The sequence below is a fragment of the Enhydra lutris genome, unplaced genomic scaffold (assembly GCF_002288905.1).
Source record: "Enhydra lutris kenyoni isolate GAN:26980312 unplaced genomic scaffold, ASM228890v2 scaffoldscaffold24, whole genome shotgun sequence".
NCBI lineage: Eukaryota > Metazoa > Chordata > Mammalia > Carnivora > Mustelidae > Enhydra > Enhydra lutris.
In genome coordinates this window covers 3,102,773-3,127,262 of record NW_019154108.1, presented here as the reverse complement: position 1 = coordinate 3,127,262, position 24,490 = coordinate 3,102,773, and the positions used below count along the sequence as shown (strand labels likewise).

General features: G+C 40.3%; 1 protein-coding gene across 1 annotated transcript; it reads right to left on the bottom strand.

The window, feature by feature from the left end:
- Positions 1 to 1,033: 1,033 nt before the first annotated feature.
- LOC111150857 (dimethylaniline monooxygenase [N-oxide-forming] 3-like) lies at positions 1,034 to 24,036 on the bottom strand. The gene is given in 10 exon segments (XM_022508493.1): positions 1,034 to 1,401; positions 2,101 to 2,166; positions 4,733 to 5,088; positions 8,043 to 8,242; positions 11,387 to 11,500; positions 11,502 to 11,530; positions 11,772 to 11,958; positions 15,314 to 15,502; positions 22,631 to 22,768; positions 23,913 to 24,036. Coding segments are annotated over 9 exon segments (1,641 nt in total). The 5' UTR covers positions 22,763 to 22,768; positions 23,913 to 24,036.
- Positions 24,037 to 24,490: the final 454 nt, after the last annotated feature.

Genomic DNA, 24,490 nt, shown 5'->3' with positions numbered 1-24,490 from the left:
GAAAAGTATAAAGAAAAATGTGGTCTTTTGTTCCTTTCCCATATATGTATCTTGCTGCTCCCCTGGTTTCAGAAGTGAAGGTATCATAAGAAATAGGTGATGTAACCACGTATGGAGCCCTCTGGTGACTGATGGCGAGGACAGATTATTTTATCGGCTCTATAATGGCAAACTTTAAAAATGTTAAACTATCAGAAGTTTAACTATACAATATGATAATACTTTCAAAAATCAAACTTTAGATTTATGCTGTTACCCCAGAAGTTCATGTAATAAAGACAGCATTCATTTTGGTAATGCTTTTGGTTCAATGTTTGTTTATTTATTTATTTAATTAATTTATTTATTTGAGACATTTCATTCATCTAAAAGGCATATTTCATGTTCTACTCATTGTTGTTGACATTATTTTGCTTTCGTTATCGACCAGGACTCCGTGCTCTGCTCTTTGGCCAGGGAGCAGGACTCATTGCCTGGAGGATTTGGTGTAGAACAAAAATAGAATTAATAGCCAAATTCTCTACTTGATCCTCCTGAAAATGGTTTGCAGGGGTGGCCGGAAAATGTCCATAACTATTCCGCTGAATTTGCTTGGTGTAGAACAAAAATAGAATTAATAGCCAAATTCTCTACTTGATCCTCCTGAAAATGGTTTGCAGGGGTGGCCGGAAAATGTCCATAACTATTCCGCTGAATTTGCTCTTTGTTTAGATTTAAAGTATGTATTTCAAACCTTGATTGAAGGAGAAAAGAAATCATGTCAAAATGTTTCAGGACACGATTGAGATTAGAGGTGAAGAGCATAATTGTGATGATGAGATGTTAGTGGAATCTAAAGAGAAATGATCAGTGCTGTCTTTAGATCATCACATTATTCTTAAAGAGGCTTATTTAAAAGCCTGGAAATAGTACAGTTTTACTGACTAATGTCTGTTGAGTAAGAAAGTAGGAGGTGTGAAACTCTTAATTTTTAAATAGAAAAGTTCTTCCTGGGTGTTGTCAGTAACTTTCAGAAGCCCAGGACAAATGATAATTAGATCAATGCAAAGAAAACAGCAATGAACAGAGCAGGGAGAACGAGGAGCCTGGCCCAATGGCAGAGCAAGCAAGGCTTCTGAGGGGTCCCAGCAGCCCTCGTCTTCATGGGCTTCAGGGTCCTGTCCCACTGGGTCAGGATGGCATGTCTGGCTCCTGGCCACTTGCCTGGGCCCACCAGCCTAAACTGGTATGGGCTGCAAGGACCAAAGAACACCTCCACAGCCAGTTTGGGATCTGTGAGGAACAGCCATGGGATGTTGGGCTTTGCCCCAATGAAGGAGGCAAGTTCATCCATATATGTAATATAATCCGTCTGTACCGTCTTGCTGGTGCCAAACCAAGAGGTGGGAAGAGGAAACAGCACTGTGGATTCCGAAGCTCTGTGTACAAGTCTTATAGGAACAAGAACAGGGAAAATGCCTCACATCTTTTTATCAGAGGGAATCAACGTCAGTCCCTTGTGTTGGTAAGGGGACCTCACTTATTTATTCTGCACTTTGTAGCCTTTTCCAAGAGACCTGCATGCCGATCTCATTTGGACATTCCCCAATACCATGCAGCAGCTGAGAAATGCCTTTCCATCCCCGTTCACCAGTGGAAATGATCTCTTACTCATGAAGCTCGTTCATGGCCGCTGAGCTAGTTAGTGACAGAGGTAGGATTAGAGCTCTGTTCTCCTGACTGTTCTCATTTGCTGAGTCCTGTTCCTTAGAGCCATCTGGTTGGTGGCAACCTCTGTATCTTAGATGATTTACGGGCTAGAAAATAGAAGTCCACGTTCGTGCACTCCCAGACTCCTCTGATTTCTAATCCTTTCTAGGTCTTCTTTCTGTCATATATTGCAGGAGCCATGGAGGGATGAAACGGGACTGAGTACTGTGTCAGGGGCAAAGGGAATCCTCCATAAATACTTGCTGAATGGATGAATTTGCTCATAGCTGTCACCTTAAAGACCTCACTCTGCACCATTTAAGACTAAGAGAGTTACAAGGATTCATGGATTCTGATTTTTCTATGGAAACCCTAGACCATTTTCACAATAGGTGCTCTTACCATTTGAGCTTTTTCCCTCTTTTTTTTTATCAATATCATTCATCATGTCTGTTACAGAATGCAAAGTACAAGTTCCTAAAAAAAGGTGGGGGAGAGAGGGGAAAGGCATGATAATAGTTAAGTAAGTCTGGCATAAGATCAGCCTGCTATTTTTTCCTTTTTAATAAGGATTTATGTATCACATTAGTATTTCCATTTTTTCGGGTCATTGCCTAGCAAAGTAAAATCTTGAGCAAATCAACAGGTGGTCATTTTGAGAGAAACATGTAAGTCATTTCCAGTTTTCTCAAAACAGAAATGTGACATAATTAAAAACCCAGAACCAAATAGCTCTGTATCTTTGTATCTTTGCTCTTAAACCAGTTAGCAAATGTTTAAAATCAGTTTTAAGGATTATGTTCTAGTCTCTCAGCTGTATTTTAAAAATGTATCTAATAGTTTATAGCCAAAGTTATATCAGCATCTCTATTTTAGATTTAAGGAAAAAAACTTCATAGGAAATTACCCCACTTTGTCAGAAAAAGGAATTTCCAACACGTAAGTTGTAGAATCTATTCAAGTCCCAACTGTCTCTCTGAAGAACCAACAGTTTCTGGGTGAGACTGAAGACAGGAGCTGTGCACAGGACACAGAGGACTCGGGGGAGCCCCCAGACACTGGATCCAGGTTGGGACTGCCCGGATGGCAGGCTTATTCTGAAATAGGTTTACAGACTTCTCTGAAACCCATGCCAAAACATGCTTTTGTGCCCAGAGGTACTTGAAATTTAGGGTGGTTTCTTTGGCAATTTGGGGATCACCTTGAAGAAGACTAGAAATCCCAGATCTGGTGGCTCAGGACCTACAATGATTGCCTAACTACCCGTTCCTGCAATCCTTTCGGGCTGGGTCACTTGAACAGCTTTTGTAGGTAGGCATGGCCTTGTTCCAAACCTTGGACCTTGTCCTGTCCCTGGGCAGAAAGACAGATCAAGAAGGAAGTGATTGTGCTCACTAGCCCACCAGCTCCTGCCATGGGGTTGCCTGTAACTGGCTCCTCTGTTCTGGCATTTAGATTACCCCAAATTGAATTACTTGCCTTATCACTCATTTCCTCTAAGGCTGAGTCTTTGTTTTGAATATCAATTCTCTATTGATTTGTCTCTGCCTTGTCTCCTTTCTTCAGAGCCCAAGTTACAATGATCCCAGCAGAGTAGGTGTCTGACCCTCTAATGTCAGTCTCCCTGAGCCTGAACCCTAAGCTCACTTTTTTCTGAGTGGAGTGTGATGCCACCACCTTCCTGCCTGTTGCTGCGTGGTGCAACACATCTCTGACTCGGAGGAAAGAGTGACGGAGATTCAAAGGGATCACTGACACATGCTACTGGCATAAAGTTGATGACAGCATGCTGGTGAAACGGGTCTCATACACAAAGTGGCAGTTTCCAACTTCCTGTATGAAAGAACATTTAAATCCCAGCAAGTCAGGTAGGACCGGAAGCCCTACATATGATTTCAAAGGGAGTAGACCTGCTAAGCTCCCTTTTCCAGAAGTTTTATACCTCTAGGACCAAGCAAACTTTGCACATTAAACTTTGACACCTTTTTTTGTTCTACAACCATGGACTTTTGTCTTCTGATCTGAATCTTCACGTAACTGCATTCAAACCTTAATATGGATTAAGGTTTGAGCCTTGTAACTTCTGTTGGAGAATGCTGCCCATTTTTCTTTCCTGACCTCAATCGAGTTTGCTGTTGTTGTTATTATTTTCTTTTTTTAAGATTTAATTTAATTTAAAATTTTTTCAGTGTTCCAAAATTCATTGTTTATGCACTACACCCAGTGCTCCATGCAATCCGTGCCCTCCTTAATACCTACCACCAGGCTCACCCAACCCCCCACTCCCCTCCCCTCCAAAACCCTCAGTTTGTTTCTCAGAGTCCACAGTCTGTCTTAGTTCGTCTCTCCCTCCAATTTCCCCCAACTCCCTTCTCCTCTCCAGCTCCCAGTGTCCTCCATATTATTCCTTATGCTCCACAAGTAGGTGAAGCCATATGATGATTGACTCTCTCTACTTGACTTATTTCACTATTTTCTTAATGCAGGCTCTCAGTATTCCTCTACCTTAGAGACTGATGATCTGCTACTCCTAGTACTTTCTGCTTCTAATGATCCACTGCTTGTTCTTATCTGACACATGACAGGGAAGAAGATAGAGCAGAAATGATACTGACTTTCCAGCAACATGATTTTTTCCATGACGTGAATATCTGAAGTTGGCTGGATATTGGCTTGGAAACATCTCTTATTAACCTTTCAAACAAGGTCATTCTATTGAGTTTTGAAATAATAATTTTATAGAATTGTCATATATTTAAGACCAGAAGCTCTACTGTTCTCAAGGTTAATAAGAGTTTACAGCTCTAAGGAGTTATGAATCACAAAATACTTCTTGAATAATATCTTGTACTATTGCGTATGATAATCCAATGTGATATATTTTTAAAAGCTTATAGAAGATAGTACCAAAAGTATAGAATTATACATTCAAAACTCAATAGGACCTAGGATTTTCCCGTTATTATTATTGTTTTCACAAAGACTCAAAGGCATTCTTATTGGCATCCCTCTTCCCCATCAATGACCTTCTTAGTCTACTTACCTTTTATTACTTGTACTGCCCAGCGGGCCTGCAGGTCAGCTGTGGGAATGGCAGCCCCAAGGGACTGGACAAAACCAATCACTGCCATGGTTGGCTTCTCCAGTTTAGGAGGGAAAATGCCTTTAAACAAGGTGACCTCATTGTTTTTGCTCTTAATGATGGACTCATCGAGGAAGGGGTAGTCATAACTATAGCCTGTTGCAAAAATGACACAATTGATGGCCTCAAACACCGTGCCATCCTCAAAAATGGCTGAAGTCTCAGTGAGTTCTCTCACACTCGGCTTAATGGACACCGTGCCGCACAGAATGCAAGCTGGGAGCTGATCATTAAATACAGGTTCTTTCCTCAGGGTTCTGTATGGAAAATAGAGACAACGACTAGAACAGTAATATTTCCTCTTTGTTTTATTGCTCCATAATAATTAATAATCAACTAATAAGGAAGAAGAAAACTACCCAAGCTTTTTCCCTTGTGCCATGGAGTCTCACCAACATGGTTGAAAAACAAAACCGAAGTAAGGCAGTATTGTGAAGTAAGACAAGCTGCCTTTTCCTGATCCCTTCTCTACTTCCCATGATCTTTCTCTCCTCTTCCACAGACCTCCAAATCCCAGAATCAGCACCCACGCCCTCTCCCCTGTTATAGATGTATCAGGAAAGATCCTAAATCCGGGTACTTAGCTGGGCATTTGGATTTTCTTTTCTTCAATTCTTATTAACTGTGAACCTCATTTGAGTCAAAGTTTCTCAGTTTCTCTTGCCTCATCTTTCTCATCTGGAATGACAGTAACCATCTCGGGTCATTGGGAACCAAAATAATACAAAGATCTGGCCTGAGCTCTCTGGTGGGGTGGGGTGTGAGCCCCTTGCAGACAAAGACACAAGTCAGGTGAGGGAGGGAGTGTCAGAGATTTATACAGGCCAGAAGAAGGAGGGGGCCAATTCAAATCTTTGGTTGGTGGAAGTCTGAAAAGGAGAATGTTTTATTATTTTTTGTCCAGCATTATCTACTGAGTGTCAATAAATCTGAACTTTGGGGTGAAAGTGAGTAACACGGAAGAAAAAGGCTTTGCTCTTGTGTTACTATGGGAGCTGTGAGAGAGAGCCACAGTGAGAGTCTACATGGAACAAAACCGAGTCAAACAATGGGATGGGTTGGAATCCTGGTTGGAAAAAGGCTGGATTCAACTGTGAGAACTACCTGCCATTTATCTTAAACCCACTGTCATCAGGCTTTTGGCCCCACTGCCACCTGGAAACGGCTCTTGTTAAGGCCACCAGGATGGTCAAACTGCCAGATCCACTGTCACTTCTCATTTTATGCAGCTTACCTGCGGTGTTTCCCAGTTGATGGTTTCCTCCTTCTTGAAACACTGTCTTCATTTTGCTTCCAGGTCATCACTCCTCTCTCTCGTGACTCCTTTCCTACCCATCTGTTATTCTGTCTTAGTGTCTCCTGCTGAATTCTCCTTCTCTTCCTGACCTCTGTACGAGGACATACCCCAGGACTTCACCCCTCAGACCTTTCTTCTTCTTCACCTACATTCATACTTTAAGAGATGTCATCTGGTTTCATTGCTTAAAGTACTATCTCTACTCTGGCGAATCCACATTTTTAAACTATGGTTTCACTCTCCCTTCTGTCTTGTGTATCCCTAGGCAGCTCAATATTCTTTTATAATGATGACTAATTGACATTCCAACTTTGATATATTTAAGACTAAATTTCACTCCCCCTGTGGTCTTCCACATCCCAGTAACTGTCAACTCCATCCTGGCATCCTCGCTCAGATCAAAAGTCTGGAAGGTATCTCTGACTTCTTTCTTGTTCTCACATCTGTTATCCAATCTAACAGGAAGTCCTACTTGGGTTTACCTTTAAGATATATCCCAAATCTGACCACTGCTGAGCATTTGCTGCTAACAGTCCTAGTCCATGTCACCAACTTCTGTCATCTGGGTTTTTGACAATAGTCTGGTGCCTAGTCTTTTCACTTCCTTCCTTGACCTACCCCTATCCACTGAGTGATGACCACCGTGCCAGAGTGATTTCTTCGGGTTAACTTGGATCTTGTCGCTGGCTTGCTCGGGTGCCTTCTCTGGCTTCCCATTGCATTCACAGTAGAAGCCAGAGTCCTTACGATGCTTACCAGGCCCAGTGCCATCTGGCCATTTTGATGTCTTCTTGTTTCATCTCCTGCTGCTCTCGCCATCCCCTTTTCCTCAGGGAGAGAAGGCCATTGAACATTCCAGTCATGGCCCTGAAGAGGCAGCGAACGAACAGTTTCCTCTGGGATACTTTCCCCCGGACATCCTCCTGGCTCATTCCTTCAGCTCCTTCAGGAATTTGCCTAAAAGTCTCCTCCTCAGGAAGGCCTTCTCTGGGGATGCTAGCAGCAACCCCCCACCCATTACATCTGCTGTTTTGTTCTTTCTCCAGAGAACACATCAGCATGTGATCTCCTGCCACTTGTCTCTTGTCTGTTTCCCACTACTAGAAGGTAAGTTCACGAAGACAAGGATTTTCTGTGTTTTGTTCACAGCTGTATTCACAGGGCTTAACATAGGACCTGATGCATAATAATGCTTAAATATTTGTTGAGTAAGTTAACCTTGATGTAAACAGTTTATAATTTGGATTTTTCGGCACACATCAAAGTAATTTCTTATGTGTCTGAGGGATACGTCTAGGGGGATATTATAGGAACGAGTGAGGAGGAAGCTGAAGATGGAGGTGTTGCACATTTCAGTTAAGGTAAGGTGATGAGAGCGTAGCGGGGAAAGTCCTGCTTTGCTGAACTGAACTTTGCCATGAAGTGAGAGGCAGTAAACAAGGTGGTTAAGAGTGAGGGGCTCTGGAGTCAGCAGATCCGCGTTCATCTTGAATATTGCTTCTGCCTTCTGGCTATGGGACTTTGGTAAATTCATTCAGTACACTGAACCTCAGTTTTCTCATCTTTAAAATGGGGATTATAATAGAGACCTCCTCATAGTTGTTCTGAGGATAAGATGATGCATGTCAGAGCCTTGCGGACTCACACTAAGTGCTTAAAACATAACTATTACTATATTTGCTTAAGGGACTAATTCCTGACTCATTATATAACTTTCCAGCTGTGCAAATCTGGTAACAAAGATTGTGAAACAAGAAATCACGCTGCATTTTTGCAGTTCTTCATCCCCTGAAATGTGAGACGTGGTTATTTCACTAATATTATTTTGATTGGTTTGGGAGTTTCAACACACAGTGTGAGGTGTTGACACTGAAATAAAACTTGGCAGGCATGTCATATTTAACTCTGTGTTACCCGTTTAAAGGCATCAAGTCGTAGTTCTCATGCTTGAATCTCGCATTCATCTGCTTCATGTACCACCAGTCAGAGATGGCTGTCGGCAGGTTGTTCTTGAGGAAGGTTTCAAACCGGGTGATAAACACCATGTCCCATGGATAGCCATCATCCCAGACCCGGCTCATCACCCAGGAGCCACTTCTGGAACTGATGATGACCTTAAAAAAAAAAACACAGCAATTTAACCATTAAGTAGTGACCATTTGTAGTGGGTACTGTGGTATGTCCCTCAGATCTGACTTTCGGAATGGAGTTATCACAGCAGCTACTGGGAGTGTTGCCAGCAGGCCGCCCTCAGCCATTAGCCCTCTTTCAGAGTTGCTTTGGTTGAAAAGGGAAGGCCTTTCCCAAAGTCTTGTTGTCTTTCCGGATTCCCTGTCTTCAGGGTCTGTTTGATGCAGGGATATGAAATCTCTCACTCCAACTTGGGACAATTCAGAAGGACAGCTTTGGAGTAGGGTAGAGGGAAACTTCCTTCCCTTGCCTCAGAGGTACTCATCCCAAAAGCACTCCCAAATAAACTTGCTACACTCCAGTCCACATCTTTGGACAAAGCACCCTGTCATCGTCTCTGCTGGAGGTGACCAATAACTGAATTTTCACCGCATTTCCTCTAGTGCATATGTGATGATCATTGTTTACAATCAAGCAATTATGACCCCCCCAAAATGGTGTTTTGACTTAAAATCCCTTTCCCCATCCCAAGAGAATGCAAGAAATTTGGCATCAGAGTACTATAGGCTCAAATCCTGGCTCTGCTACTTACTAATTATGTGGTTTGGGGAAAATTCCTTGAACTTCTCTAATATTCGGTTCCCTTATTGGTAAAATGGAGATAAGAAGTACCCACCGGTACCTGCGTGAAATTTAACGCAGTGTGCTTACCATGCGGTAGGACCACCACCGCCTGACGGGGAGGATGTGTTCCTTTCCTCCCCTTCTGTTATGATAATCCCTAACGGTATAGGTTTTCAGGCATTTTTAAAAAAGAATTTTTGTATATAATGCTATTTCAAAGTATGTATGTATGTATGTATGTATTATGTTTAACTGTAAAGGAAGCCAAAAAGGAGAGCCTGGGGAACCAAACTGCTGAGAGCCCCTGAAATTGGCCTTTCTTTCTGCTAATTTATCATACATACAGCTAATGGATGAATCTCTTAAAACTATGACCTCATGATATCTTTCCTTAGCTCAAGAAGCTGAGGTGATTTACCATCATTTATAAAGAAATTCAAATTCTTTAGCCAGTCATTCAATCCCTTAAAAAATACGACATAACCTGACTCCAGTCTTCCTTTCCTCTCTCAGTTCCTGTAGCTACTCTGTTCCTTGGAATCAGGTCTGACGTTCAGTCCTCTAACCCTTCATTAATTTCCCCCGTGACTTTCAAGAAGACAGTGGACATATCTAGTCCTCAGTTATCTTTTCTGTAAAATGGGCACAATAAAACCCAGTGTACTTTCTTTCCACAATCAAAGGAGCGCATTTACACCCGGGCACTGGAGTACCGTATGCATTACACAAACTGTTACTGTTATCCATCTCCATTCCAGCACGATGAACCATGACAGTGGAATATGCTGTTCTCACTCCTGTCTCCACACTGTCGTGAATGCCATTCTCCCTTTTAAGAACACTCTTTGCCATCTCTTCAACCATATGACTCATGGATATCCTTCAAGGCCTGGTTCAGGTCTACGCCCTCTGTGAGGCCTGCAGTTCCGGAATCAGAGCCTCGTGTTCCTGGAGCATCACCTGTGCGTCCCTTGTTCCAGGGGCGGCTCTTGTACTGTTGTTAGACTTTCTGCTTAACTCTTGAGGTTATGTTTAATTTACGTCCTACCAGTGTATTATTTTCCCAAGTAGATTTTAAGATGAGAGGGGCATAGAGTTGACTTCTTCGTGTCTCTACACTGTCTCCGACAGTGCTTTGAACAATGGACAGGAATATGTTGTTATGCCATTTGTCCCGTCCTGGTGGTCTGGCTTCACCAATGGTATCACCGTCATTTAAAATGGACCTGTGTCGTGGATGCCCAGTGTGATGTCAGTAGGCATAGCCTCTAGAGATAGAATTCCTATCTGTGGGCTTCTGGGCAGTCAGTCCTAAAGAATCTTCCCACTGGTAGGTGCTGTTTTTCAAGCTCCTTCCCTTCCCCCTGTGAGCCCTGTTTCACCTCTTCTCTGTTTCCTCTACAACCTCTCCTTATACCAGTCTTTTCCAGACCCGATGTATTGCCACAAAGGGGTCTTGTCTCCGTTTCTTGAGACTCTAAGCTTCTTCCTGCTTCAATACCTTCTTCCTAGAGTCCTCTTCTGACACTGAACCCTTTTCTCAACTTTTTGCTCTGAGCTTAAATGCCATCAGCTGGAAAGGGCCTTCCCACTTCCTTGTCTGAGGCCCTTATCCATGCTTTTCCTTGTTTTTTACTAGCACTTTTCACAATTTTCACATTATTTGTGCATTTACTTATTTAATATCCATATGTTATACTAGACTCTGAGTTCAGGGCGGGCATCATGTCTGTTTTATTCTCTGCTTTCTCTCCAGCACTCAAGCCAGTGTGGCACACAGTAGGCTCTCAGCAAGTAAGTATGGGACGACCGTATGTGTGAACGAATGAATGTAGAACTCTCTCTTGCTGACATCATATGTAAATGCTTTGACTTCTTACCAAGCTCAAAACGTAGGTTCGATTTTTATCTGCTTTATTTATCTTTGTGAGAAAACTGACAGTCAGAGGGATTGATATATTAAACTCAAGAGTGTCAGAGTCATAATCTTAACCCTAAATCCACACTAGTGTCAGAGGAGTGGCTGACATGTTAGATACCAAATGTCCTGAAGAAGATTGTTGAATGACATCACTCCTTGGTGATATTCTGCCTTTGTCACACCAAACCATTTAAAACCTCACTTGGGGTGCCTGCGTGGCTCAGTCAGCTGGCCTCTTGATTTTGGCTCAGGTCATGATCTCAGGGTTGTGGGATCCAGCCCCATGTGGGGCTCCCTACTCAGCAGGAATTCTGCTTGACATTCTCTACCTCTCCCTCTGCTTCTATCCCTGCTCGCACACACATTCCCTCTCAAGTAGATAAATAAATCTAAACCAAAACTAAGACCCAAACCCAAACCTCACCTATTATGGAGGGAACCTGAGATGTACGAAACACTGCTTAGTCTTCCAGTCAAGAACCCTGCACACCACTACCCCCTCCCTAGTTTCTTATCGCACCTTTCAAATGGTAGCTGTCTCGGGTCCTTCAAAGATAGCTCCGGACTACCTGAGAAACGGTACCTGCTCAGCTGTGTGACTGAGTTCCGTGGCAATATCACAGCCCAAATTCCCCAGGCCCATCACCAGGATTCGCTTCCCTTTGAATATTCCTGGCTCCTTATAATCCCGGCTGTTTTAAGCATTTGCCTTTAAAAAGTTTTAGTCCTGAGTGAAAAGTGGGAAACATAGGAATCATCTGGTTTCCATTTAAAAACAAACACTGCTGTAAAAGACTTGTGGGTGAATGCAGTTAAAAGAGTATGGAACTTCAACAGTCCGGGTATATTCCATGTAATAATAGACACATGCTTTAATTCGATCTGTACTTTTGAATATATAAAAAAAATACTGTGAAGATATTCCCTCATGCCGGATGTGTAGATGGCAGACTAAATTTCAGCCTTACCTGGAAAGGACTCTTTTGGTAGGTTGGGGGACACATGATGTCCAGAACAAGTCAGCACAGCATCAGAGACGGCTGATTCCTTTTTACCATCTCTTATTCCTTTTTACCATCTCTTTCAGTGGTAAAAAACATCCCGTTGACCAGTGACTGAGAAATCAGGACGTTTATTTATACCAGATACAAGGGTCTGAAAGAAATACAGAAAGATCGCCTTTTCCATGCTAGCAGGTACATTTGACGCCAACTTGACGAAATAGTACGGAAAAAGTCCTCAACAGTGGCTTAGGGAAAATCATCCATTATTAACATACATATTATGGGGGAACCTGGGTGGCTCAGTCGGTTAAGCCCGTTCCTTCAGCTCAGGTCAGAATCCTGGAGTCCCAGGATTGAACCCCGCCTCAGGCTCCCTGCTCAGCCAGGAGTCTGCTGCTCCCTCTGCCCCTTACCCTGCTCATGCTCTCTCTCTCCCTCTTTGTCTAGCTCTCTCTCTCAAATAAGTCATAACTGAAACATTAAAAAATACATATTACGAATTCAAAATTAAAAAATCAAAACATCAAATGGTAAATATATATTTTTCGTGATTTTATTTGATTATTTGAGAGAGAGAGAGAGAACATGAGTGGGGCGTGGTAGAGAGAGAAGCAGGCTCCCTGCTGAGTGGGGAGCTGGCCGTGGGGCTCAATCCCAGGACCTTGGGATCATGACCTGAGCTGAAGGCAGATGCTTAACTGACTGAGCCACCCAGGTGCCCAGGTAAATACATATTTTTATCCTCACATATCTTCTTGGGCACAGCCAGTATGTTTTGTACTGAGTGACTCCCCTCTTTGAGCTATGACTGTGAATTCAATCATAGCTTACACGTGGCATGTACCACATGTACTAAGTAATCTGGAGGCCAGTCATTTTTGTAGTAACAGTTACTACTTCCCAACATATCTCTTTAGCTATTTTATTTTTTAATATTATTGTCTTAAATGAAAGATATCATCTATATTCAGAGAATGAGTTCTCAAATTAGTGTGCATGAGAATTACCAGGAAAGCTTATTAAAGTACAGATTCCCAGGCCACAGTCCCAGATGTTCTGAACCAGTAGATCTGGCATAGGATATGAAAATTTGAATTTCTAATGTACTCTCAGGAGATGTCGATGCTATTTGGCCCATATACTGAGTTTCACTGGATTGGATTATCAATAAATATTATTCACAGCTTCACTGGATTGGATTATCAATAAATATTCATTCACAGCTGAACAGCTGCCTGTTGCTTGGTATGTTCTTTCATCAAAAATATTTTTTCAGCTCGTCTGATTGTATTGGGAAGAGGACCTCTGTTTGGTACAAGTCATTCTTATAAATTTTATTATGTATAGCATTTCATACTGATTAAACACAGTGTGAAATGTACACAGTACACAGATCTGTATAATGCCTGTTACTTATGAAATATAATAAAATAAGCACTTATGAATCCATAAAATCTTACATATCATTTATTTAGAATAAGTCTGGGATTATGCATTTATTTATATTATGGTAAATGGTTCCTTTTTGAATTACAGTTTCTGGTTTTTTGCTGCTGGCTTGCAGAAATGCAATTGATTTTTATATCTTGATCTTGTATACTACCAATAACCCTGACACTTTTATGTTAATTATTATTATAATTACTATTATTTTAAATTTTTAAAATTTTTTCAGTGTTCCAAGATTCATTATTTATGCACCACACCCAGTGCTCCATGCAATATGTGCCCTCCTTAATCCCCACCACCAGGCTCACCCAACCCCCCACCCCTTCCTCTCCAAAACTCTCAGTTAGTTTCTCAGAGACCACATTCTCTCATGGTTTGTCTCCTTCTCCGATTCCCCCCCACCTTCACTTTTCCTTTCCTTCTACTAATGTCTTCCATGTTTCCTTGTGCTCCACAAGTAAGTGAAACCATATGATAATTGACTCTCTCTGCTTGACTTATTTCACTCCAGTCCCATCCATGTTGATAAAAAAAATTTGGTATTCATCCTTTCTAATGGAGGCGTAATACTCCATAGTATTTATGGACCACATCTCCTTTATCCATTCGTCTGCTGAAGACTTTGAGATCCAGTACCTTAAGCTTACAGCACATCTCAGTTTTTGGCTAGTGGCTACCGCATTGAGCAGTGCAGATTTAAGATAATATGTTTCTATGGATCAAGAAAATTCCCTTCTAATCTTAGTCTGGTGAGAGTTTACTTTCTTTTTTCTCTGCTTTGCTTTTCTTTTAGGTAACTTATTTCATTAATTTCTTTCATTAAATGTTAAATGGATGTTAAATTTTATTTAATGCCTTTTCAGAAGTTAGTAAATGTATTGTTTTCTTCCTTTGACAGGGTTTTGGACTAAATTACATATTTATATTTTGTGATATTGAAATATTCTGTATTCTTAGCCCAAACTCAACTCAATGAAGATGGTTCATTTTTTAAAATATTTTGTTGGATTCATTTTTGAAGTTTTTTCCACTGACATTCATGAGGGAACTATGTCTGAATTTTCTTATTTCCTATTGTTTTTGTTTGCTTTTGATGTCAAGGTTATAATGTTATAGAATAAGTTTGTAAGTCATACTTTGTGTTTTAGTATCTGGGGTCTATAAAATATTGAAGTAATTTGTTTGTTGCAAATTTGGAATTACCTGTGGAATCTTTTCTTAATGGGAAAAATTTTAGTTTCTGATTCAAAAGAACTCTAAGTTACTAAAGGACTATTCAGACTTTCTACTTCTTTCTGTGTGAGTTTTGGCAAGTTTAAAAAAAAAGATTTTAAATGTAACCAATTTAAACCTTATTTGGCAAACACTTTTATAGTATTCCTGTTACATTTTTTATTTCACCCACATCAGTTTTATCCATTTATTTCATTTCTAGTATTATTTATTTGCATCTTTGTTCCTCAAACTGTCAACTTTTTATCTAATTTTTCCTTTTGAAAGGATGAACTCTCTAATCTTCTTAATATGCTTTTCTATTTCATTAATTTCTTTTTATTATCTTGTTCATTCTATGTTCTTTTGGGTTTATTCCACTTTTATTTTCCTAAATTTCTTTATCTTGTTTTTGAAATGTTCTTATTTTCTAAATAAGTATTTAAGCTTATAATCTTCATGAAAGTTTTGGTCTTTATGCTTACCACAAATACTGATATGTAGAATTTATCATTCAGATATAAATATAAAGATTTCCATTGCAGTTTCTTCTTTGAGCCATAAATTGTTCAGAAAAAAAGAGTTTTGAATTTATAAATTCATTGGTATTTTACATTTATTTATTTCTTGTTGATTTCTAAGTTTATAACATTTTTGTCTAAGAACTGAATATGTGGTATTTTATAAATTTCCAGTGTATTCTCTGAATCTAGGGTCAGGGAGACCACAATATTAAAAATGTTGACAATAAGGAAGAAATACTGAAAGGAACAAATAAGAATCTGCTAATAAATATAGAATTCCTCACAGTTATGCCTCAAACTAATCTTTTGATAGCATCTTACCTTAAATTGTATGTATCTCAGGAGCTTCTTTTCTTTGGAAAATTCAGTGATATATTCCTGGAGCTTGCTGTTGTGCATAAAGTTGGGGAAGTCATCAGGATATGGGAAGTCTGGGAAACATATCATCTCTTTGGAAGAGTTGGTAAAGACAGACTGGTAAATGCTAGCTCTGCCTTCCTCTGCATGGTCCTGTAAATGTATCGTTTCAAATGGGAGAGAGTTTGTAAATGGATAAACTTACCATGGTCAGTACCAGTTCCAAATAATTATCACTCACCTTTACCCATAAGTTAATTCAGTAAGATGAGGAATAAATTAACTTTACTTAAACAATTTGATGCTAATCAAAGAAACTTAGAATATGGAATATATCTTTCTTAACATTTTTTCTAAGGGAAACAAATTTTGAATTTCATTAAGCCTTTTTAGGAATATATAACTGAAATTGAAGAAAAAAATCTAATATATGTTATGATATGGATTAACTTTGAGGACATTATGCTAAGTGAAATGAGCCCGTCACAAAAGGATAAATACTGTATGACTCCACTTATATGAGAAATCCAGAGTTACCAAATTCACAGAGACAGAAAGAGTGGTGGTTGCCTGGGGCTAGGAAGAAGGGGAGTTATTGTCTAATTGGCAGAGTTTTAGTTTGGGAGGACTGTAAAATGATCCGAACATGGATGATGGTATGATTGCACAACAATGTGCATAAGCTTAATGCCACAGAACTATACACTTTAAAGCGGTTAAATGATAAATATTTATTGTGGTATGCTCACCACAGTAAAAAAAAGCTTCTTTAGCATATCATGAGGTAATTCTGGTGAATTAGAACATAGTATTTTCTTACGTACCTAGGGCAGAGAGGACTTAAGGTACGTTTATAATAGTGTTTTTCAAATGTTTTTGGCCACAACCTATAGTTAGTAATATATTTTATATTGCAACACAGTACATGCACACACACACACAACAGAAGTTTTATGAATAAATCATATCTAACTATTTGAGTTGCATTCTAATATGTTCTATCCTTCCCATTTAAAAATGCAGATTGATTCATTAATTTATTTCATAACACCCTAAAGGTCATAATTTCTAGTTTGAAAACAATGATTTAAAAGAAATGGAAGGGTGAAGTTTGGAGGACTGGGTGAGAGAAAGGGGAATAGAGGCAGGAAAGAGTGTGGTGGTAAATCACCTAGGTCTTAAAGTTTATTCTTTGGGCTGAAATGTCAAGATTAACATACCTCATATAAAACACTGAGGGCAGAGGAGCTTCTGTTTTCACATTTGAGATTTTGGTAAGATATCACTTATCTTAAAGACTCGCCCTGGACCAACCTTGGTAGGGGCAAGTTGCCACAGAGGAGTCAAGGAGCAGTGATTAGGAGGAGGCAGGATCTTAGCTTAGCTCTCTTGAACACATTCAGTTTGAGCAAAACAAGGAGCTCCCACTTGCTCCCAATAGAAATGCAGAAATTTTTAAAAAAATTTATATTTTTTATTAATGTATAATGTTTTATTAGCTCCATAGAAACATAGTAATTATCTGAGACTTGTAGAAGGTAGTCTACCAGAGAGTTGCCATGGAGGGGGCTAAGTGGCATTTTAGGAGAGAGCTGTAGAGTGGTCTACTTGGTTCAGGAACTTAATGGGAAAACTGGATCTTGGGGAGGTTCATCAGGTATGCTCATAGGAGGCAAGTAGGGTTTAATCAGCAGGGTCATTTGGCCTCTAAGCTAAGATAGGACAGTCTCCAAGTTCATCAACTATCGTCTTCAATTTAAGATTCCTAAAGAATAAGCGTGAGTGATAACAAATACAACAGGGACACCAAGAGACTAGAGGGGCCAGAGAACAGTCCCAGAATCTGTGTTTGAATTTGAGAAACTTTGGCTTTCCTCCACCCCAAGGTCACATAAGTCCTTTTTCTCCATAAGTTCAGATACAATCTTGGAAAAATTCAGGAGTTGAGAGGATCTGATAGACTGACTTTTGATCCAAAAGATATTTGGAGATTAAGCTGTGCCAATTGGGGGTACTTCTTTTGTTTTGGAATGCTTTTATGCTCCTCCCTATGTAATTTTGGATATTTATCTGTTGTTCTATTTGTGCTAGACACAAAAGAGTGACCTAAGCATTAGTAGTCTAGGATGTATTTATGGATAAAAAGCATTGCAAAAGATCAAGAACTCACAAGGAGATCATGAGAGAAGATGAGAGAAGAATTCCCCCGTTTGTAGCCAGCAAGGAAACAGAGACCTTAGGCTGACATCAGCAAGACACTGAGTTTAGCCACCACCCTGTGTGAACTTGGAAGCAGGTTCTTGTAGTAAGAGCCTGTAGTAAGAGCCCAGCCCAGCCCAGCCATGCCTTGGTTTTGGTCTTGTAAGGCCTTAAAGTGAGGAAGCTGAACTACGCTGTGTTTCTTGACCTACATAACTGAGAGTAATAAATGGGTGTTGTTATGAGTTGGTCGGTTTGTAGTAATTTGTTATGCAGACTTAGAAAACTAATACAAGGGCAGAGGTGAGGTACTGGAGCAAGCCACGGTTGGGGAAAATTATGTAATATTACACCAAGGGAGGTAAAGTAAGAATGATGCTAATCTTTGAGACAGGTTTGAGGTAGTTTTGCAACTGGCTGCTCCAGGATATCAGTCTTGATTGATCTGTAGATTTTCTTAGGCCCCCAAAGTCCTGATTGCTGAGGACGGAGCTGCAGCATAATTAAATACATCATTTGTGACTTGCTCTTTTTCTTTTTTTAAACAATGATGGACATCTTACTGTTCCTACTCAGTGTTACACAGTGCATCTCAGAGCCCGTATTTATAGACCGATCCTTCTAAGTTGATCAGGTAGAAAATTCATTAGGGAATGGCTATAGAGTCAATAATTGCATTTTTAAATATAATTTTTTTGGAGGGAGGGGTCAACAAAGGACGAAACCCTGCTTGTTTATGGAAGTAGATTTATTCTTTTCTGGTTACAAAAGTAACCCAAGCTTCCGATTAAACATGACCAATTATATAGACGTATTTAACTCTTCTTTCACCCGAGTCTTTATTAAAACGACTGCAAAACTATCAGAGGTATGAAGCCACAAGGGAAATAAAAAAAGAAAGAAAAGTAAGAACAAACAAAACCCAGCAAGAACATCTTAGAAGATTGAACATAGATGAATGACGACTGGTGTTAACAGACCAAAGAAAGCCCAAAGCTAAGCCTCGGTCTAATCAAATGAGAATCCAGATCCAATAATGATATCATAAGAGATACAAGGTCTAAAGTCTTTTTTTTCCACATGTATAACTTCTCAGAGAACTACTGGAGGATGTAGTCTGAATGTAATCTTCTAAAAGGAGAGACTAAACAAAATAATAGGACAATAAGGGCTCCAAAAAAGAGGGTTATCCCCTCAGCAGGGATGCAGCCCTTACTAGAGAAGGAAGACAAGCAGAAGAACTATTTTTTTTTAAAGATTTTTTTTTTAATTTGAGAAGAACTATTTTTAAGAGACGATTAAAAGAAGAATTAAGCAGATGGACCAGCCAGTGTGTTTCAACCTATTGAGAAGAGAACCATAATTCGAGGGAGAGCTTGGGGGATGAATTACAGATAGTATTTGTAAGGTTAAACAAAGCATACAAGGCAATTACTAACTCCAGTGCAAATAAAAGTTGTTCAAGGAAGAAAATGTAATGAGAATCCACTGAGTGGCTCCGCAGTGACAGTATTTACACAATTCTAACAATATAAACATGAAGGCTTGTTTAAACAAAAAAGATCATAAAACCATATGAAGAAGGAGATGAAAGATTCTGTAAATGGCTGTGACTTTTGTTCCATGTAATTTAAGGGATTGCTCTTTGTACATAACACATTCTATAGGTGCAGAGAAAGTTATAAGAAATGAGGAAATGGGCCAAAAATGAAAATAATGAAACAGAGAATTTAAATTTAGCTTAAAAGGGGCCAGTTATTACTTTGAGTAAGGGGAAATACAGTGTTGCATGATTTTCTGATTTTTCAAAAGAAGACAGATCTCTAGATTTTTATGTAAAATATCATGATTTTAAAATGTTAAATTAAAATCTAAAAAACTGCATAGATAAAATAGAATAGATTAGCTGCAGTACAAAAAGAGCCAGTTTGCTAACTCAAAAATATATAAAACAATTTATTTTTGTCTAGTAATTTTGTGATTTGTGGGTTTTGGTGAGGTTAGAAAGCTTGGTAGAGATTACACATTAAGAAACAAATTGATCCTAAGGGTGGAATAAAATCAGGGGAGGTGAACAAAGGGTTGTTCGTCCAGAAAAAAGAGGATTATTCATGAAACTTTGGGCCCAAATCCGGACAATTTATTGATGTATTGTTCGGGGATCTCCTGGGAAAGAAAGACATTTCCCTTTGACCCGTGGCCTAGTCCTAAAGTACTTTATTTTCTCAGTGATCAAAACAGGTGAGGGAAATACATCATTCCGGCTTTAGATCAGTGTTGCAAATGAGAACTAAAAGGGCACAGGGAGGTGCGACAGGAAACAGCCATAGTGGTGAATGAGCTGCACCTCTATTTTTTCACACTTAAGAAATTTTTGGATACCTCTCAAAGGAGGAAAAATGCTGAGAGAATATAAAGTGTTGATTTTAGAAACCAAAGGTAATGAAAATTCAAAATTAACAGGATTTTATAATATAATCCCATAATGTGAATTCTAGGCATACAGCGTAGGCTCCTAGTGGTGTTTGAGAAACACGGGAAGTTACGCCACCACCTGCAGTGTGGACCCTCTCACAGAGGTAATTAGGAAACCCTGAGTAACCTGTGTATTAGTTTCTTGTGTACTGTAATAAGTTAACACAAACTTAATGGCTTAAAACAGCAGGAATCTATTTTCTGAGAATTCCAGAGGCCAGTAGTCAGAAATCAGTATCACTGGGCTGAAATCAAGGTGTTTCACTGGGCTGTGTTCATTCCAGAGAGTCTAGGGGAAAATTCATTCCTTGTCCCTTCCAGCTTCTGGTGGATGCTAGCTTCCTTGGCCTTTTCAGTGCCCAGAGGCCACTTGCATTCCTTGGCTAATGGCCTCTTCCTCCTTCTTGAAGACGGAGGTCAGAACAGTCAGAGCATAGCATCTTCAAATCTCTCTCTCTGCTGAAGTGATCACATTATCTTTCCCCTTCTATCTCTGGGTGTCAAGTCTCCCTCTGCTTCCCTCTTAAAAGCATATATGCTATGGCATTTTTAGCACACCACATAATATAGAATGAGTTCACCATCTCAAGATTCTTAACTTAATCATATCTTAGTTTTCCTTATTAGGAACATTTGTGAGTTCCAGGGAATAGGGCCTGGTACCTATGGGGGGGGGGGGACCATTGTTCAATTGTTCAGCCTACCACAGGTCATTGGCCCCTAAAGGTTCACATCTATTCCACATGCAAAATACATTTACCCCATCTCTTCACTCCCAAATCTCAATCCATTGCAGTATCAGATCAAGTCCTGAATCTCATCTATACATCATCAGCTCAAAAGTCCCAAGTTGTATCACCTCAATTATCCAAATCAGGTATGAATGAGACTCCGGGTATGATCTGTCTGGGCCAAAATGCCTCTCTGTCTGTGGACCTGTGAACTAGCACACAAATTCTCCTCTACTAAAGGACAGCAATGAGACAGGTGTTGGGTGCCAGTTATAGATGCTCCTGTGCCCAAAGGGAGAGAATGGAAGGAAGAAAGCAGTTAACAGTCCCAATTCTGAAATCTAGTAGGGTAAACATTATTAGGTTCCAAGGCTTAGGAATAATCTTCTGTGTCTCAAGGCTCCAGCCTCTGGGTCTCAGTTCCACCTTCTGGGGTAGTCTATCTATTTTTTTTTTTTAAGAGAAGCATATGTTTGCAGCTGAGGACATCATCAACCTATGATGCCAGGTTCAAATGTCAAAGCCTTTCCTGAGCAGCAGGATATGTAGCTGCTCTCAAGAGCTGTATGGGCAATGCCTACCGTCAACAACGTTCTGCAAAGTGAGTCTGAATACGGGGACTGGCCAGGATTCCTGTGGAAATCCTGCTAGTTCGATAGGCCACTTACTAGAATGGCACCTGGCGTTTACCGAGGAGTTAAACATTCAGGCTGGAGGGACAGACCAGCTTGAATCAGGATCTTGTCTTTGTCACTTACCAGCCGTTTACTACTTTTTTTTCTATTTAAGGCTTCAGAGTCATTTAACAAAACTCATACTTGCCTTATAGGATTGTTTTAAAGATTTAATTCAATGGGAAAAAGTGTTAGGCATACAGGAAGTGTTCACTGGAATAGCCCCAAGAATCAACAGAGAGCTAATCTGAAGCCCTGTCAGCACGTTTCAGCAGCACAGTCAGGCTCTACAACGTCAAGCAGGATGTTGAGCAGTTTCAAGAATTCTTTACAGCCATATTCTCATGTCTTTATAATATTTAAAGAGTTGTCACAGATACTGTCTCCTTAAATTCAATCTTATTGAGGTATAAAACATAATACTAATTTTGCACGTGAGGAGGAAATGGTAGCCTAAAAAGGGTGATTGCTCCTCCTAAATTTGCATATATGAATGGTCTATCAGAAGAAGAAGAAGAAGAAGACATATGGGGTAGGCTTAGCCATGCAGTGTTCCTCAGGTGGGAGACAGTGAGGGAGCTGGGGCACAGGCAAGCCCCTCACACCTGCCGATGTGGTTGTCAGGCAACAGAGGAAGTGATTTAACGGTTGTGTGAAGGCCTGTCTGCTGACAGAGTCATTATTATGAATGCACAGAGACTAAAGGACATTGAAGAACTTCAAATCAGTGTATCTTCTTCTTGGTTCCTCCTTTGGCAGTATCATTAATTATATGGTTTTTGTAAGGCCAAACAGCACCTGAAACCTTAAAACCTGTGGTCTGAATCATTAAGTGGACCTTTGGTTAACCTCAACAAAAGAATGAGAACAACTCTGTTTTTTAAATGAGTAACTCATATAGTTACATTACATAAACCTAACCAATATTTGCCCTTGGACTTCATTCCCAGAAGTGGCTCAATTATTAATGGTTTACCAGCAGTGAATTCTGTACACAGAACCTACAAAGCTAGCTCACTATCTCATTTACTTCTGAAGTGAGCCAGCAACTTACTTTCCAACCTGCTCCTGTGTTTTGTAGATTCTAACCTAAGAGGGGCTACAACTGCATGGAATCTGGTTTGGAGGCCTGTGCTTCTGCAATGTGTTCTCACATAAGTCACACATCACTTCCTGGTCTGCTGCACTGATGTCCCGCTCACCGAGAATTTCCACAGGCCCCCAACATCTTCACTCCTCTCAAAGCAGGTGGGCTCCAGCCCCTCTTCCGGACAGCTTCTGATGGAGGCTAAGCCACTGACACCAGCTCCGATGATGGCCACTCTCTTCCCCATGGCTGCCTGTGCAAAGACCCAAAGAACATTACTAGCAACAGTATTGCCGAAAACAACTTCTTCTTCTTCTTCTTCTTTCTTTTTTTTTTTTTTTTTGTATCATTCTTTGGCTTACTTAGAAATTTTGGGGGCACCTGGGTGGCTCAGTTGGTTAAGTGTCCCCCTCATGATTTTGGTTAAGGTCATGATCTCATGGGTTGTGGGGTTGAGCTCTGTACTCAGCAGGGAGCCTGTTTGAGATTCTCTCTCTCTCTCCCTCTTCCTTTGCCCCTCCCCCCACTGGAGCTCTCCCCCCCCCAAATAAATAAATAAATAAATCTTTAAAAACTTTTATTTTTGCACTGAGAATGCAATATTAAAAAATAGATCAGAACTCTTTTTACTAATCTAACTACATTTTGCTTTTTCTCTCTGATTTCTGAAGAGAATTTTTTTTTCCCAAAAAAAGCAGCACTTTGTTTCTAATCAACGCCTCCAAATTAAGAGACGGACGGTCTGGCATGTGTATTTATCTTTTTTGCTTTTGACCTTTTATCACTGATTTTCTACCAGAGAGAGTGAGTATGAGCAAGAAAAGGAGATTCACAATTAAAACACATAGGCACACAATACCCACAAACACGTGTGTGTATATGAATGAAGAAAAATATGCATGTGTACGTGCACACACGCATTTATTTCTTCTTTCTCTTTGACAGAAGACTCAATGTGGAACAAGGTCAGGGCACGTCTGCATTTCAGTACAGCAGGAATCATCCCATTCCTCCCTACAATGTTCTTCATCTTCTCAATTAAAAAGAAAAGTCCGGTCTCTTACCTAAAAACTTCTTTCCACTGGCTGCCACTTCCACCTCCATTCTCTTTTTTAAAAATTAGATTTCCTAAACTTTTCCTGTTTCTGACACTATCTTTAGGCCTTACTATTACTTCTCTCTATTTTTTTTTTCTTTTTAGGCAAAACCACATAAATATGTAGTGAAATAGACTTGGATGACAAGAACTTGTCCCTTACTTCTCAGAGAAAAAAAGATCTACCTGAATTATATGTCATTCTCATTCTGACCACATTTGGTATGAGCTATAGATTCCCTTCCCATCCCCCCTCCTCCCTCTCAACCCATTATAATATCATCCTTTTCCCCTTTTCTACCTTTTTCTTTATCTTCCCTTCTGTATGTTTAAGTCCTGTCCAAGTCGTTTGGGCAGTTGGGAAGGAAAATGTTTTCCCTGGGCCAGCACGCCATGGAAATTATTGGAAAATGGGAGGAACTACTTTTACCTGTTTTTTATATTTTTTTATTTTGGGGGAGGAACTGCTTTTAAAGGGGAACTCACGGGCTCCTGGGTGGCTCAGTGGGTTAAGCCGCTGCCTTCGGCTCAGGTCATGATCTCAGGGTCCTGGGATCGAGTCCTGCATCGGGCTCTCTGCTCAGCAGGGAGCCTGCTTCCCTCTCTCTTTCTCTCTCTCTGCCTGCCTCTCCATCTACTTGTGATCTCTCTCTGTCAAATAAATAAATAAAATCTTTTAAAAAAAAATAAAGGGGAACTCACTTCCTGGTCTTCTCACAAGTGAGCCCACACCGCCAGCTCCCCAGATAGGCTGGGCTCTGCCCAGTCTCCTGGCTACCCAGTGCCTGCTTTCCCTTTAGTTAAGGTAAACATGATCACTGCTTACACTTCTAGGTACTTGGCCTGGAGTCAGGCTGTTTTTCCCAGACGACTTGGTTT